The sequence below is a fragment of the Convolutriloba macropyga genome, chromosome 10 (assembly GCF_964194025.1).
Source record: "Convolutriloba macropyga chromosome 10, txConMacr16.3, whole genome shotgun sequence".
NCBI lineage: Eukaryota > Metazoa > Xenacoelomorpha > Acoela > Convolutidae > Convolutriloba > Convolutriloba macropyga.
This window is the reverse complement of record NC_134477.1, coordinates 49,504,457-49,520,431: the sequence shown is the minus strand read 5'-3', so window position 1 is coordinate 49,520,431 and position 15,975 is coordinate 49,504,457. Positions and strand designations below refer to the sequence as shown.

The window sequence follows — 15,975 nt, the reverse complement described above, 5'->3', positions numbered from 1 at the left end:
TTGAATAGAGAAAGAGCGGGTTTTAAAAATAGAGCACCAATTTTTAAAGAATTACAAATTTCATTTTTAACTTTTTCAGTGGAAACTTATTTAAATAGTTAATTAACAACTACTAAAACAAATTAATGTACGATTTTTTTCAAGTATAGTATTTAATCAAATCATGTGCAAAACTAATCAGCATCAAAATTAGCATTTCGAGCTGAATCATCATTTAATTAATAAACAGGGGCTGACAATAATTGCAATTGTAATAACCAGGATTAATTTCTCTTATCATTAATATTTATTGTTAAACCGGTGAGTTAAATTATGATGAGATTCGAGTTTTTACATCTCGGGTCAATAATGTTCAGGCTACAATTAGGGGATGGTTGCGTTATTTATTTTCAAAATATTGATTGATACGTACACGAAGCATTTGAAACAATGAGATGAAACGAATATTCATATCACTTTAGGTAAACGCGCGAACAGTTCAATTTCCCAATAATTGATCTCGTCTCTTACATAAACAAACGAAGAAAATAATTTAAACTATTTCGAATCTATGAGGCATAGCAAACTCATTTTTACCTGCTAAGCAAAGCAGAAACGTGTTAACGAAAATGTAAAGAGACGTTAGCAAAGTTCATCAAAATAGTTCTTCAAGAGTCTTGCAAAATAATAATCCCTTTTAACAAAAACGAAACACGGCACTTCTACATTTTTTCAAGTATTATCAGAAGCCAGTATTAACTAAATACGTTTTCAAGTATTATCTAAATTCACACCTAAAAATTTCTCCAGAAAAAACTTTTTTTAATCTGAACTCAAAAACAAATCAATTATGAAAAGCTAGTAATTGTAGTCAATTGTCGGGAAATCTGTTCATACACAACATTACAATTACAGTAGCGAAATCTTTGGGGTTTATTCAGAATTGAGTGAAACAATTTCACGCCCATGAAAGCATAATTATGGACACAACACCTCCTCCTCAATCCAACATCACTAACAACAATTCTTGTATCAAAGCAAGTTTGTTCATTTTTGTTTGTTTACTGAAATTGCACTGAGTTTAAACTGCACCACCACAATGAAAACTTGCCCAAACAGCAACACTGGGCAATAATTTTCCACAAAATGTGTAATTCTAAGTTTTGTCAAAAATAGCACAACGAGTTCAAACGTCAGTTCTGATAACTTTATTTAACTTGAAAAAGTTGACAATTATTTTTTACTAAAATCGGCGAAACAACGGAGATATAATTTACAGATAGATTGTTGACACACAAAAATGATGCTTAACAGTATGAACTTAATCAATGTTTGCAAGACTTGACATTGACGCACTAAACATGGTCAAAATCTCTCAAAATAACAAAATCCAATACAATTTTGATTTGTGATAAACTACATTGTTAACATTCTACTATAAGTTCATGTTCCGGCTTAACAAATCTAAACTTTTATTAAATAATTTCACATCCAAATCGCGCGTCAACTTCGGGGCGTTACCGGTAGGTCACTTTTACCGCCAGACTTTTCCGGAGTAAAGCTTCGTCTCACCGACTCCACAAGCGGTTCCGGGCTACTTAGAGTGGTGTGGCGGGCATTATGTGGTAAAGACAAAGACAAATGATCACCACTTTCGTGTCCAGTTCTAAAATGTTGCCCCCCAGAGAACCCTCCGCGTTGTTGGAAACTATTTTCACCCATTGAAGTCACGTATTGATTGTCGACTGCTTGTCGTGGTTGTGGCGAAAGACTTCCACCTCCGCGAGAGCGACCCGCCGAAAATGATTTTGAAGGTCCAGAAGTTGAAGGCATTTTGCCCGGAGCTCTGAAAGGAAACCTCAAAATTGGGTTTCCTCCACCTGCACCGCTCGCTTGCTGAGGCGGCAATGCTACGAAGTTACTGCTTTGTAAAGAAAGAGCTTCGTTTGTGAATGACATTTTATGTTGTTGCTTCTGTGTGCTAATTGTGGTTATGTTACTTCTGCTCGTTGTCGAAATGTTGTGTTTGTCAACAGCATTGGGATCGACTGAAAATTCTTTTCCCAAGGAGCCTGTAAAGGGAACTCGTGAACTCGATGTTTGCAGCTGTTTGGTGTTGTGACGTTTACCTGCAGAAATAATTTATGTAAAATATCTCCGCCTTATGGAAACAAACATAACAAAATAGGATCGGGAGAATTCCTCTAAAACTACGTGATGGGTGTCAATTGCAGCCTTCTTCAGCCCGGAAGATTTCTCTATCAGCCTTAAATTTATGTTATTCGAGCTATGTTATTTTATAAGTAAAGTGCAGCCAATTGAGTTCAGCTTCTTAAAAATTTTTTAAAAGTTTTGGAGACTGGTAAGGCCTATGGCTATACAAATGCTACAAATTTCGTTTGAAAGCAGCTAAGAGACAAAACAAAGCACAAAACGGTGCGGAGCACCTAGACAAAAGTAGTCTGAGATAACATCACCAAAGTCGCAACTTGCCTGAGATAGGCAAAAACAGAAACATAGCTGGTAGATTGCCAGAAAATAGCAGCAAAAGCTACGTAGATCTGCAGTCTCAAGAAGATATTAAAAGAAACAGACCAAAAAGAAACTCTTTTATTAAAAACTGAGATGCAATATTTTGATTAAGAATATGTTTAACTTATTGATGCTTCTATTAGCTATTCTCAAATAACCTTCAATTAGAGTGACACTTACCTCATCTCATTGAATTAAAGAATTAAAGTCACGCCTGACCAAAAACGTAATCACGCAAATGAACGAAAAGCTCGCTCCACAAAGAGTGAAACATAAACCGACTAATGTCGGAAGAATTGCTCTTGAACGACAGGCGAGGCAATTTAATTCAGGGGCTGTAGCCTAGATAAATTTTTTGTGGGTGCAAGAACAGTTTACCACGCCGGGATACGAACCATTGACCTCCCTCTCTCTGATCAGAAACACTGCCCCCTCGGCTATCAGGCCCTTCTTCCTATGCTGCAATCGATTTTATTTTAGCAACAAGCTTTACTTCCGAGTGAGAGCAAAAGAGATCACTCAAAAATGAAGAACGAACGCGTGAAAAAGTCAATTGAGAAGTCAAAGAAAGTTCTAGAAGAAAAGCGCAAATGGTGAAGCGAAAAACTTGCATAAAAAGACCAACACATTTATAATAATTGCTATGAATTTCGTTCAAAAGCAATTAAAAACATACCCAGCAGGTTCCCGGAAAATAGCCGCCGTTGATTCCAATAAGCATAATTGGGATTGAAAGAAAAGAAGATATTGAAAAAAAAAAGATTTTTGTACAAAAACATTTTTTAAATCCGATTTATTTTGATGGCATTTCGTAGTTGAACATAACGTACTTCTGTTTCTTAGAGAGAGGATACAGGGGCTACTATCAATACCAATAAGCATTAAAGATGGTAACTAAGACTTATAGGAACGACGTTAAAATAGCGGGCATTTAAAATTGGGCTTTATGGGTTTATCCCGTTTCTACTTCTGACTTCAATTTTTTATACTGATTCTGTTCATTTTGAATTGCTTTGCTGAGCAACTGATGTTCAAAATCACTTTTAGCAGAATGAGAGAAGAGAGAAACTAGCCTAGAGAAGTCAAAAAAGATATCACGCAAAATGTTGAAAAAGCGGCAAAATGAGGTAAAGCGAAACATTTTTTTATTCGACGAAGTAAAAAAACATAGCAGGACAAGGGGCGGGTTTCGAGCAGCTTCCGGGGTAAGAGTTACAAACAAATACGACTGCACCAAAATAAGTGCTAGATAGGGGTAAAAAAATACTACGTGACTAATATAATTCTAGTTAGGAAGACTAATAAAATTGCAACAAGCCTCTTTTAAGAGCAATTATTAAACTTAGAAAACGAGCTAAAATGGAAAATCCAATAATATCGGAGCGCAACTAACTACAAAGATTGAAATTTTTGTGCATAGCCTCGAAGCTTACAGCTGTTATACACTAAATATCTCGAAAGGAAAAGAAATGACATGACACTATTTGCTTAAAAAACTTAATGATAATATAAGCGACACCTGTAACACCATTGTAGTAAATTTTAAAACATAGCCGTCAGATTGCCGGAAAATACATGAATTGAAACAACTATAGAAAACATAACCGACTAAACGTCTAAACAATTGCTCTCGAATGACTATTGGGAGCTATAATCAATTGCAGCCTGCTTGTCGGGGGCGGGGGGGGGGGGGGGGGGGGGGGGGAGGGGGGGGGGGAGGAGGAAGGGGGAGCCTAAATGAGACTAAAAAGTTCAATAGTGAACTTCAAATAACCACATTAGAGGTTAACATATACCACTATTCAGATTTAAAGTAAAAAAATGACACCAGTTTCGGCGCATTTTTTATTTGACTCTTAGTATTAAATTGCCGCCAATTGAGTTCAGTTGCTTGAAATTGTGATTGAGAGAGAATCTTAGATCACGCGAAATGCAAAAAGTCACTAGCGAGAAAGCAAATCAACACCGTTTTCTCACTCTGCTTTAAAATTAGAGCGAAAAAATTTCATACCGCAAAACCACTCGCTTTTTCGCTCCACTTCCTGTTTCGGCGTGACCAAAATCACTACTCTAATTTGACTTCAAAAATCATGAAAATGTGTGAACAGATCTTAAAAAACATAGCCGGCAGATTGCCGGAATAGCTGCGAAAGAATAGACCTGCGTGCCATATAATAGAGATAGAAACATACAGATCTAAATTGAGAAAAAAAAATCGACGCCGCTCAAAAAAACTAGGTAAAAAACATTCAGCGATAAATTAATAAAGCTTGTTAAAATTCATTCCGCAGAAGCCTCTTATTAGGGACCTTTACTGCACAAATGAGTTCCTTTGACCTTAAACAAATTCAAATTAAACTTAAACTTTAAAGTGCAAAAGCCTATTTGCTGAGTGAGGTAAGTCACGTATGATCAAAGTCTAATCACCAAATGACCTAAAAACTTTTGCTAAAGCGAGTGAGAAATGACGTCACGCGTGCAAATGCCATTAGTGAGAGGATGAAGTCATTCAGAAAATTTGACTTTTTCAGCTTTTCTGTATGAACAAATGTAAAACGAAAAAAGAGCGTCAGACGACGAAACAAAAAAAAACATAGCAGGACAAGTCCTGACGTACAATTCAAAGAATTTTCATTGACTAAACAGAAAACTAGACCAAGAACGGACTCTGAATGGATTGGGAAAACCATTTAGAAAAAAATCCGATCCAAAAAATCGAAAAAACTGAAAATCAAAGTGATATTGCCGCATGTGAACAAAAAACCACTAGCCAGAAAGCGAATTTTTGTTCAAACCCCGTTTTCTCACTCTACTTTAAATTTAGAGCGAAAAAATTTCACGCCGCAAAACCACTCGCTTTTTCGCTCCACTTCCTGTTTCGGCGTGACCAAAATCACTACTCCAATTTGACTTCAAAACTCATGAAAATGTGTGAACAGATCTTAAAAAAGACAGCGCCCCAATACAATTCAAATTCTTTGAATTGTAAAAAACCAAGAGCACCGCAATATAGCTTCGCTTAGCTTACAGTTTCGCAGCTATAAAAAGACAGCGCCCTAAAACAATTCAAATTCTTTGAATTGCAAAAAACCACGATGTCCCTAATAATAGCCGCTATCGCTTCGTGGCTATTAATAAAAATCTTCATAGCATAAGATTGTTTTAAAAATTTCAGAAATGATAAGAGACGTGCAGATAACGACGTGCAGGTATCTTAACTTGCCTTCTAAAGTTTGCTTCTGTTGTGAAGAATTCTGCTCTGTCGTTTGTTGTGGTGGTGGCGACGCAGTAGGATTATTTGTAGGTACAGTGCTGCCCGTGGAGCTACTGTTGTTACTAATCGCAGTTGGTGTTGACGTGTTAGTAGTGTTGAGTGTGGATGGAGGGCTGGCTGTCTTAGCCCACAGAATGATGGCTGTGTGTCTCTGGTATGCAAATAAATGACGTCTATTCTCGGCCACCAGTTTGGCTTTTACTTGTTGCGGACATTCCTCGTCATTGATCTTGGACGCTAAAACGACAATAAAATTCACATCATTTTTTTCAAGTTATCAGTTGAAAAAGGAACCGCAAAAGTGGGCATTCGAGAACACCACGTCATTTCACTTTTCTCTAAACTTGAACTTCCCCTTCTCCTACGCGCGCCCCACCCATATCCCCTTCCATCAAAAATATGTTAAAACATGCATTAGTTTGTTCACATACAATGAAAAAATTCTGTTCACAGGTGGACGAAAAAGTTATTTGCAATTTATACAACCCGCGAAACTACACACCCCATTATGATCTAATTACGGTAATTCCTGGGTATGTACATTTTAGCCTGGCTAAGCTGGGGATGTAATTTAAAATCCCAAGCAGTAATTGCAAAAAGTGACTTACGCTCCCCGTCGACCACAACGTAGAGTCCAAACTCCTCAGGATTATGTGATATTTTGAGTTTATTGGCTACCATGGCACACACGTCCTGCAGCCGAGAGAGAAGGTGGCACTGGAAGAGACTTGGTGATGATAGTCTCCGTCTTCTCATCCGGGAACACCACTTTCAAACAACCTAAACATTCACATCAACGACATTAAAGCATACAATTCTCAACTTATAGATCTCTCTATTTCATTGGTACTCACCCCCCCCCCCCCCCCCCCCCTCAACTTAATGGGTGCATGTTATAATGCTATAATTAACACCTAAGTGAGCATGATGTCTAAGAAAATAAGGATTTACTGTGTATTGTACATTTTTAAATACGGATCTTGAAGAACGGATACCTTCGTTGTTTGATTAGTGCATAGTGGAATAACAATTCAAGCAACCAAAATAGTTTAACAGTGGTAACTGTCAAACAGCTCTCATGAGCATGAATAAAACAACAGACCAATCGAGTCCGGTGCAAATGACCAGCCCCCCCCCTTCTCGCCCCTGTTCACGTACCTTCCCAATCAGCCAGACATGGAAGTTGTTGGTGTGTAGTGGCCGTTCCATCGGAGCCTGCTCCTCCCAATGGCGAATGGAGAAGAGATCCAGACTTGTTGCTGGATGCGACTGAAGTTGTGTTCAACGCAAAGAGAGACGCGGGAGTGTTGCCCCCACTTCGCCCACTACCCATCGCAATTGGGGATCCACCCCTGTTAAATACACAAATAGCATCAATTTTTGTCTTTATCCGGATAAAATAATCGGGTTTCTATAAATTAAATGACTGCTACCGTTTTCTGTTGTTTCGGCGTGAAGTCTATCAAGGTCTTACTTTTTCAAATGTTTTTGAAAGAATATGAAACATACCCGGCAGATTGCCGGAAAATAGCCGCCGTTGATTCCAATAAGCATGATTGGGATTGAAAGAATAGAAGATATTGAAAAAAAAAAGATTTTTGTACAAAAACATTTTTTAAGTCCGATTTATTTTGATGGCATTTCGTAGTTGAACATAACGTACTTCTGTTTCCTAGAGAGAGGCTACAGGGTCTACTATCAATACCAATAAGCATTAGAGATGGTGACTAAGACTTATAGGAACGACGTTCAAATAGCGGGCATCTAAAATTGGGTTTTATGGGTTTATCCCGTTTCTACTACTGACTTCAAATTTTTATACTGACTCTGCTCATTTTGAATTGCTTTGCTGAGCAACTGCTGTTCAAAATCACTTTTAGCAGAAAGAGAGAAGAGAGAAACTAGCCTAGAGAAGTCAAAAAAATATCACGCAAAATGTTGAAAAAGCGGCAAAATGAGGTAAAGCGAGACATTTTTTTATTCGACGAAGTAAAAAAACATAGCAGGACAAGTCCTGACGTACAATTCAAAGAATTTTCATTGACTAAACAGAAAACTAGACCTAGAACGGACTATGAATGGATTGGAAAAACCATTTAGAAAAAAAACCGATCTAAAAAATCGAAAAAACAGTAAAAATCAAAGTGAAATTGCCGCATGTGAACAAAAAACCACTAGCAACAAAGCGAATTTTTGTTCAAACACCGTTTTCTCACTCTACTTTAAATTTGGAGCGAAAAAATTTCACGCCGCAAAACCACTGGTTTTTTGCTCCACTTCCTGTTTCGGCGTGACCAAAATCACTACTCCAATTTGACTTCAAAAATCATGAAAATGTGTGAACAGATCTTAAAAAAAAGACAGCGCCCCAATACAATTCAAATTCTTTGAATTGTAAAAAACATAGCAGGACAAGTCCTGAAATACAATCCAAGTAATTAAATGAAAGACACACCTAATGAACTTGACCAGAAGATCAATTGAACAATCCCAGCCAACAAGACAAAATCTCAAAAGCTGAGAAACTAAAAGAATCAAACAAACTAACCAAAAAAATTGCTATAACCCTTGAAGCTTTTATTTTGAAGGCCATATATGACTCATTTCAAAATACTCATTAACTCACGCATAAACCTTGAAAGATATGAATCTGCCACTAAAAGTAGATAAACTGCACAAATATGACAAACGCATCAAGAAACTGAGAAAAGAAAATTTAAAGAAAATTTCCAAAAATAGGGCTATAAAAAAGGTTAAAACATTTTTTTGACTCTGGAGTTCTGTTTTGTAAACCGTCTACAATATTTAAAAAGTTTCGTTGGCCAGTAAAGATAGTTAAACTCAGAGAATGACAAAAAAATCGAAAAATTTGAAAACATTCGAAAATTTTAATTGCAAGCTTTATTAAAAAATTCAATAAAATTGCAAAATTAAAAAAATGGAAACTATTTTATTGCCCTAAGAAACTATGCAGTAACATACTAGCAAACCCTATAGGAGGTTCCCTGGCCGCTGAATAAAAATTTCAAAAATTTAAAGCAAAAAATTGACACTTTATCAAAAAATTGGTAAAAGATATTAAAATGTTGATTACCATTCCATGGCCAAAAAAATTTTCAGTAAGATGTTAGCAAACCCTAGATGAGGTTTCTTGCCCCTGGGGCTGGAAAACTTGAATAATGACAATAAATGTCAGAAAATTTGAAAAAAATACAAGTTTGATTAAACAAAATTGAAAAAATTCATGAAGTTAAAAATGTTTAAAACCACTTCATTACCACTAGAAACTATGCAATAACCTATTATTAAACCCCAGAGGAGCTTTTTTGACATCAAAGTCTGAAACAACTCAAAAAATGACAAAAATTTTCAAACAATTTGAAAAAATTAGTATAAATTACCGTGTTTATGTTTGGAGTAGCAATAGATATAGCGCTTAAAGTGGCCGTAAAAAGCAATTACGTCTTGCAAAGGACCTTTATCAACTATAATAAACCTCAATTTTAGACTGGTCAAACAAAAGATCCAATAAATGAAAAAATGCTAAAAATTTCATTCTTTTAGGCTCAAAACTCCCAAAAATGACCTTTTAACCTTGAATTAAGGCCTTCCCAGTAGCTTCACCACTCTGTGTGCTTGAGGGACTACTAAACGCGGGCCTCTAAGGAAACTTGATGCCCGCTGAGCTTTACCTGTTTATCCCGTTTTAAAGCTCAAAGTCATGAAAAAATAAAAAGACAGAGCACCAATACAATCCAATTCTTGGATTGCAAAAATAGGAGCCCTATAATAGCCGGCTGAGAAGATGAGGGCGGCTATTAATCAAGATCTAAATTTCATTTCGGAACAGCGGTAACATGGGACGAAACTCATTTTGAGATGCTGCCTTTATCACCAAAATTTCAATTGATATTAACTTATGTACAAGTTTAAACTTATTTTTTATTCTGAAATAAAAAGTCCCCGTTCGCGTGTCAGCGTGAATAGATGACAAAAACAACCAAAAGCTCACCTTAGATGCTGCGATGTCTCTTGTGGCGACAGATGTCCTGCCATGTTGAACCCCCCTCCACTTCCAGGTCTCATTATCCCTCCTCTCAACTCTTCCCTCCTCGAAGCATCAGGCGATGACAGTGTGTCACTTCCTAAAAATCATACACCATTGGTTTCCGTGCCTTCAAACGTCCGCCTTTCTTCGTTCAGATGAAAAATTCAAACTTTATTTTTGTTCATTAAAAAAGTTCGTTCATTCATTAGTTGGTTTTTGCTCTTTCAAAAATGGTGTTGGAGGTCAGCAAAAAGCACTTGACAGAATATACAACTAATGTCGTTTTGAAGTATTCCAATAACTCGGCAGTCCGCAAATAATCAGCCTTTATAGGTAAGCAGTTTTTTGTAAATTCATTTCTCGCATATTGGAAAACGGAATAGAAAATAAAGAGCACCTCGTAGAGTGTGACTAGACTGTTGCTGCTGGATGTTCGAGGGTGGAGATGGTGATGCTTCTGAAGTTGTGGTTGTTGTGACTGGGGATGAAGGTGTCAGGGTTCCATTTTCAGGCATGTTCTTCAAGATGTGCGCTGTCAAAAAAATCAAATTACAACTTAGGTGATACAATTTTTGCATTATTTTGCAAACTCTTATACCTATTCGTCTTTGCGCATTCTTCAAATTTGGGCATAAATACATTATCTGAAGATTTTAAACAGCACGGCAAAAAATCATGATTGAAAATCATAGATCGCAGTTCAATCAATCTCAACTCTGACTTCTTTATTCTTAACTATTTTTCCTTAAAAACGTCTCAAAATTCGCTTATAGTTGGGAAAACCTCTGTCTCCAAAAATGCAGAGAATTATCATTCTAACAGTTCTTCCCCATTTCGCAGCTCAGAGCAGGAATTTTCCAAGAAACTGTCAAAAAATTTTTTTCCAAGATTGACAAATTGCAGAAATCGGGAACGTGATGATATGGTTCTCTGTCACGCAACTATTTCGTACCTCATAGTTACGCGATGTTTTCCCTCGATAAAGCCCTAAATATCCTTAAAAAATTGCTATAAATTGGTTCATAACTAAACAGCTCTCAAGGCCATATTTTGTCCATCTAGGACTGTATCCTCTAATTGTTCCGACCCTCTTGAGGGGGGAGGAACTATATACTCAACTGGGTTTTTTTTTGTTCCGTGAATTTTCGCCGCTCGATATATTCATCGTAGAGAGTTGAGACTGGTATCATTAGAAAGCTCATCCAGCGTAGAATATGGAATTAAAAAGATTTTTTAAATTTTCGATTTCTACAGAGAGTTATCGAGGTTTAAAGTTCTGAGAAAAGAAGAGTGAATTCACGTTGTTTTTATTCACATTTTCCGGAACTTTTGCCTAAATTTTCGTCAATTTTGCTAAAATTTGTTATAATTTTTAAGAATAGTGTCGTTGATTTTATTTTTGAAGACGAACAAGCATTGTTGATTGTTTTGATTTAATTTTTTTGGTCAAAAAATCTGGATAAACATTTCAAAATTTAGACTTTTTCATCAAAAACAGCACGAAATAAGCTAATTTAGTCCACTTTGATTAAAATTGCCGACAGTACATCCCCAAACAACACTCAGAAAATCTTTGTAGACTCAGAGGGGGGCTATTTCTACTTCAGAGTCCGCTGAGAGTGCACTGTAGTTAAAACCTTGCCGTTTTTTGCCAACTTTACTCGTTGATTATCAAAAATGCAGAATTTATTTTGAGTTTTCAACTAACAAATTATCTATATCTACAACATTCGAAAAATCAGTTATTCCTAAGGGACAATAAGTATTATTAGGGTTTGTTTCTGGCCATTCTAGGACTGTTACAATCCAAAAAAAATCTGGTTTTAATCAGTCGGTCTTTTTTTAAAAAAAAAAGACTTTTTTTTAATAATAAAAAACAGAACATATCAAATCAAAGCTCAGGAGTGATAGGCCCAACCGATTTGCTTGTTAAGCAGCTCCAAGCTAATGCATTAAGTTTTATAATTGAAAATTTATGGTCGTTTCTTTTTTTAAAAATAATTGACCTTTCAATAAATAATGGCTTAACTTTTTCTCTACTTTTTTTCTTAATTTGTACAACTTCCAGCTTAATGTCAGCAAAAAAACGACCGCTTCTTCTTTCTACTTATTTAACATTTATTCTCAGTTGCAGTTTTAAGCCTGAAATTATTGTTTTCTGGCTTTGATACAAGATTTCAGATTTTTTTTTGTTTTGATATTTGCCAGTTTTTCACGTTTTCTAATTTTGTCACATTATCACATTTTTGACGTTCTCATGTCACCTCATTAGCATTCAGAATAAGGCACAATTAAACATATTAAAATTCTGAAAGATATACATCATCGTTTTAACGGCCTCGACGCCTCTTTCTTGAAATCAATTGAATTTTTTAATTTTGTCTCTAACTGTCATTTATACTTTGTCATTTCGGTCGTATGAAATTTCCTGTATAGTGATAGCTTTCATTGGCTTTTCATAGAAGAAAAGAAGAACCGATCTTCTGATATTAGTAGATAGCTGATGGCTTCCATGACGATCAAAACAATCGTTTTCCAAAATTTAAAAAAAAAATTTTTCAACTTCGCAATTTTGTTCTTTTTATGTTTCTTTTTGTTACCTAATCTCGTTAGTTAACTACAGGTCAAATATAACATTATGGGTGTCAAAGGAAAAAGAGGGATTGGTGTCCCAAAATCTTTTAAAGAATTTGTTATGACCTTACTGGCTTCGACACCGGTTTTTCACAAAAAAAAAGTAAACTAATGTGATTTTTGTCATATTTGACGTTCTTTTTGTAGATGCAAGAAATATTCTGGATAATTAAAGGTCTCGAGGGCTTTTTTTGAATAAACGACCCTATTTAAATAGCTCTTTTTGTTATTAATGCCTTTCATGACATTAAATGTAATTTTGTTTCGAAAGAAAAATTACATACTTTAGCACTTCGCTTTTTTGTCTGCTTGTTACCTAGTCTTACTAATGAATAGCGACGTACTAAATTATAGCTGTTTGAAGAAGGCGCAATCAAATGTATTTTGAGTGCCAATAATTGGCTTGACGGTTTTGACAGCGTTTTCTGGCAAGTTTCAATTGAAATTTTGTTTGTTCTTTGTTGTTCTTTTTAGCCGCTTTAAAAAATGAATAAAGACAGGTCCTAATGCCCTTCTATAGAAGTAGTGGAAATCGTAAATTTGTGGTAATATTAATTGATTCCTAATGGTATTTATTACTTTGAAGTTAACTGTTTCAAAAAAATAAGTTAATTTTTTTACTTTACTGTTTTTGTTCTTTCTTGTATAATTGTTACCAAACCTTTTTATGGACTGGTCGCATATGTTTTCTGGGGATTTATAAGTTATTTTTGTTTAGTTTTGGGTTTATCTGACGGTATGTTGATTTTGTTATTAAATTTAGTTTTTAAGAGGGACATAAATTTTTTGATGTAATTAATGTTTGTTGTTGTTGTTGTTTGATTTTGCTTTTCGTCTTGACTCGCTTTCTTAATATTGACATATTACAGCAATCTAATGCATCAACTTTTACTCCACTGAGTTATTTGCTTTGGAGGCTATCTTATCGTTGATACAGAATTTTTTGAAAAAGACTTGGGCTTTTTTGGGAATCGCAAAAAATAATTTTTGGGTTCTTCTATCTGTTCCTCATTTGGTAGACAATTATGCCAAATTTGTGGATGGGCGGGGTCGGAACCTTATGTGCCATCGCACATTACCGAGCCGCCTTGTTTGTTTTATGTTCATTCACTGATAAACATTACGTACCAAAAAGTCTTTATATGTACCTTTTTAAGTTCGATAAAGATGAATTTGTATAATTGTTAAACACTTCAACGAGAGAAGTTATGTACTTGGTGAAGTAATTATGCTGATAAATTAGATGCTAATACGGAATTGTATTCGTATTTAAACATCATCAAGGAACGTAAAAAAGCCAGAAATTGCTCAAATTGAAGATCAGTAAATATTTACGGAGGACAAATACAACTCGAGGTACAAACTATAAAACTCAATCAACAATCACCAGAACACCGGAGGACCAGCCTGAAAACCAGTTGAAAACTTGTCTTGAAAATTTTTCAATTTCTTGTAAAATTTCTGATTCTAACTTCAAGAGGGCAAAATTATCTAAAAGCTTTAACTGGAAATGACATCTGAAAACACCGATACAATTCCTTTCGTATCGGTGTTTTCAGATGTCAAGTTAGTGCGAAATGAGAACACACAAAATGAGAATAATACTCGATCGCATCAAACAAAATTCAAGGACGCTATTCATACGAGAAGTCAAAAATACATCCACAATAATTGTTTAAATTTTCGCTCAAGGTGAGTCCAGGCCATTGTTGACCGACTACTGTTTCGTTGCAATTACGTCGTAAGCCTAAAAAATGTTACCTGCAACAGAAAGTGCAGTCAAGTAATAGCCAGCCTCGCTCCTCGCAATATGAGAGGGGAGCAACTTCCAAATGTATTCAGCTTCGATCTCAACAGTTGAGAACTTGTAGTGCGCCAAACAGTAGATCAACATCGGCAGGAACTCTTCCGCTCCCAAGTTGGACGAATTGTGACTGCTGCTGCCAATGGCTGAGGAACCACTGCACGGTGACGTCACTTTCAGAGTCCCGCTGCACTCCACCTGCAAAGAACCGCAAATTTAGCGCAACAGAACTTAACACGTAAAGTGTAGGGTTTGTCTTGAATCAATTCCGTTATACTTCGCCAATTAGCAGGCAAGTGCTATTTTATAACATCAAAAAGTATCTGACAAATAAAGTATTTCTTGCTTCAATTGAACAAATGCTCAACATATCCATTATTTGAGTTACTGATTTAGGCCATAATTCTTTTGTTCTTAAAGGCGTGTTTAAAACCTCTTATTGAATAACAAGTGCCTTTATGCACAACCTTGTGGCATTGTTTCTTCACTTTCAATATTTTCACTTCAAAAATTTAATTAATAAAATTATTGATTTTTTATTCAATGTGTCATGACGAATATGCACTTTTCAGTCGGTTTTTTTCTGAAAATCATTACACTCTGGCGTTGATTTAATAAATTGTCACCGATAGTCATTTTAAGAACTGGAAAATTTTTGACTTATCGGAAAAATTCCACAAAATATACAATTGACAAAAAAGGACAAAACCGACTAGCGTCGAAAGAATTGATCTCAAACGAATAGTGGGAGCTCTAATCTATTGCAGCCTGCATCAGTCGGGGGGGGGGGGGGGGGTAACTAAAATCTCTCAGGGGGTTTCAAATGACGTCATTACACATTATTATATACCACTATAACCACTAATTAAACGTAAAAAGAAAAAAATAACACCAATTTTGGCGCACCTCTCATTTGCCTTTTAGGGGTGAACTGCCGCTACTTGAGTTCAGCTGCTTAAAAGTCGCTCGAAAAGTCAAGTCGGCCAGGCGAAAATTTTGCAAGACCAACACGTTTACAATAATTGCTTCAAACTTCGTTCGATAACAAACTCAGGACTTTACGAATGTAAATGAAAAGCAATGAAAATCCTCTATCGAATGCGAAAAGATAACGTCGTACTCTTACAATAAAAATTTTGAAGAAAAGAAAGATACAAAAAGCAAAGAGTATTTTTCAATCATACAGACTTGTGTAAAAATCACGATTGATCCTTTTGACCTCCATTAGGAGTAAAACCCAAAAACATAACAGGCAGAGTGTCACAAATTAGCTCCTACAGCTTGATAACCTTTGTCTCTAATTACGAATCAAAAGAACGAGACCTACAAAGAAAAGAAAAAACGGTTTCTTACTAGTTGTAATATTTTAAATTGATTCACATTAATAAATTCCAAAAGCTTACCTCAACTAGCCACCAATTGGATTTTGATATTTTCAATTGACCTCAACTAAAAAAGTAAGAAGAAAACTTGGGGAGGAAAGGTCACATTTTTAAGTGAAGTAAGCCACATGTGGCCGAAAAAGTCTCCACGCAAATGAAAAGTAAGGTTTCAATAAGTGTGAAAAATGAAGTTATCAAGCAATTAAAAACCGCACCAATGACCGGAAAAAAGCTTAAAATTTGACTTGAAGTCAGCGTGACCGTCACATATTCAATTAAAAAGGTTAACAAAGAAACCAATAAGGCCGATAATGGCTCCACT

At 35.7% G+C, this 15,975-nt stretch overlaps 1 protein-coding gene across 1 annotated transcript in view; it reads right to left on the bottom strand.

Annotated features, from left to right (window-relative positions):
- Nucleotides 1-1,031: 1,031 nt before the first annotated feature.
- LOC142348181 (uncharacterized) overlaps nucleotides 1,032-15,975 on the bottom strand; it is a 67,009-nt gene continuing 52,065 nt past the window's right edge. The window contains 8 exon segments of the mRNA XM_075399423.1: nucleotides 1,032-2,108; nucleotides 5,735-6,022; nucleotides 6,394-6,478; nucleotides 6,480-6,565; nucleotides 6,944-7,137; nucleotides 9,798-9,930; nucleotides 10,231-10,365; nucleotides 14,229-14,469. Coding sequence (XP_075255538.1) covers nucleotides 1,483-2,108; nucleotides 5,735-6,022; nucleotides 6,394-6,478; nucleotides 6,480-6,565; nucleotides 6,944-7,137; nucleotides 9,798-9,930; nucleotides 10,231-10,365; nucleotides 14,229-14,469 — 1,788 coding nt within the window. The 3' untranslated portion in view covers nucleotides 1,032-1,482.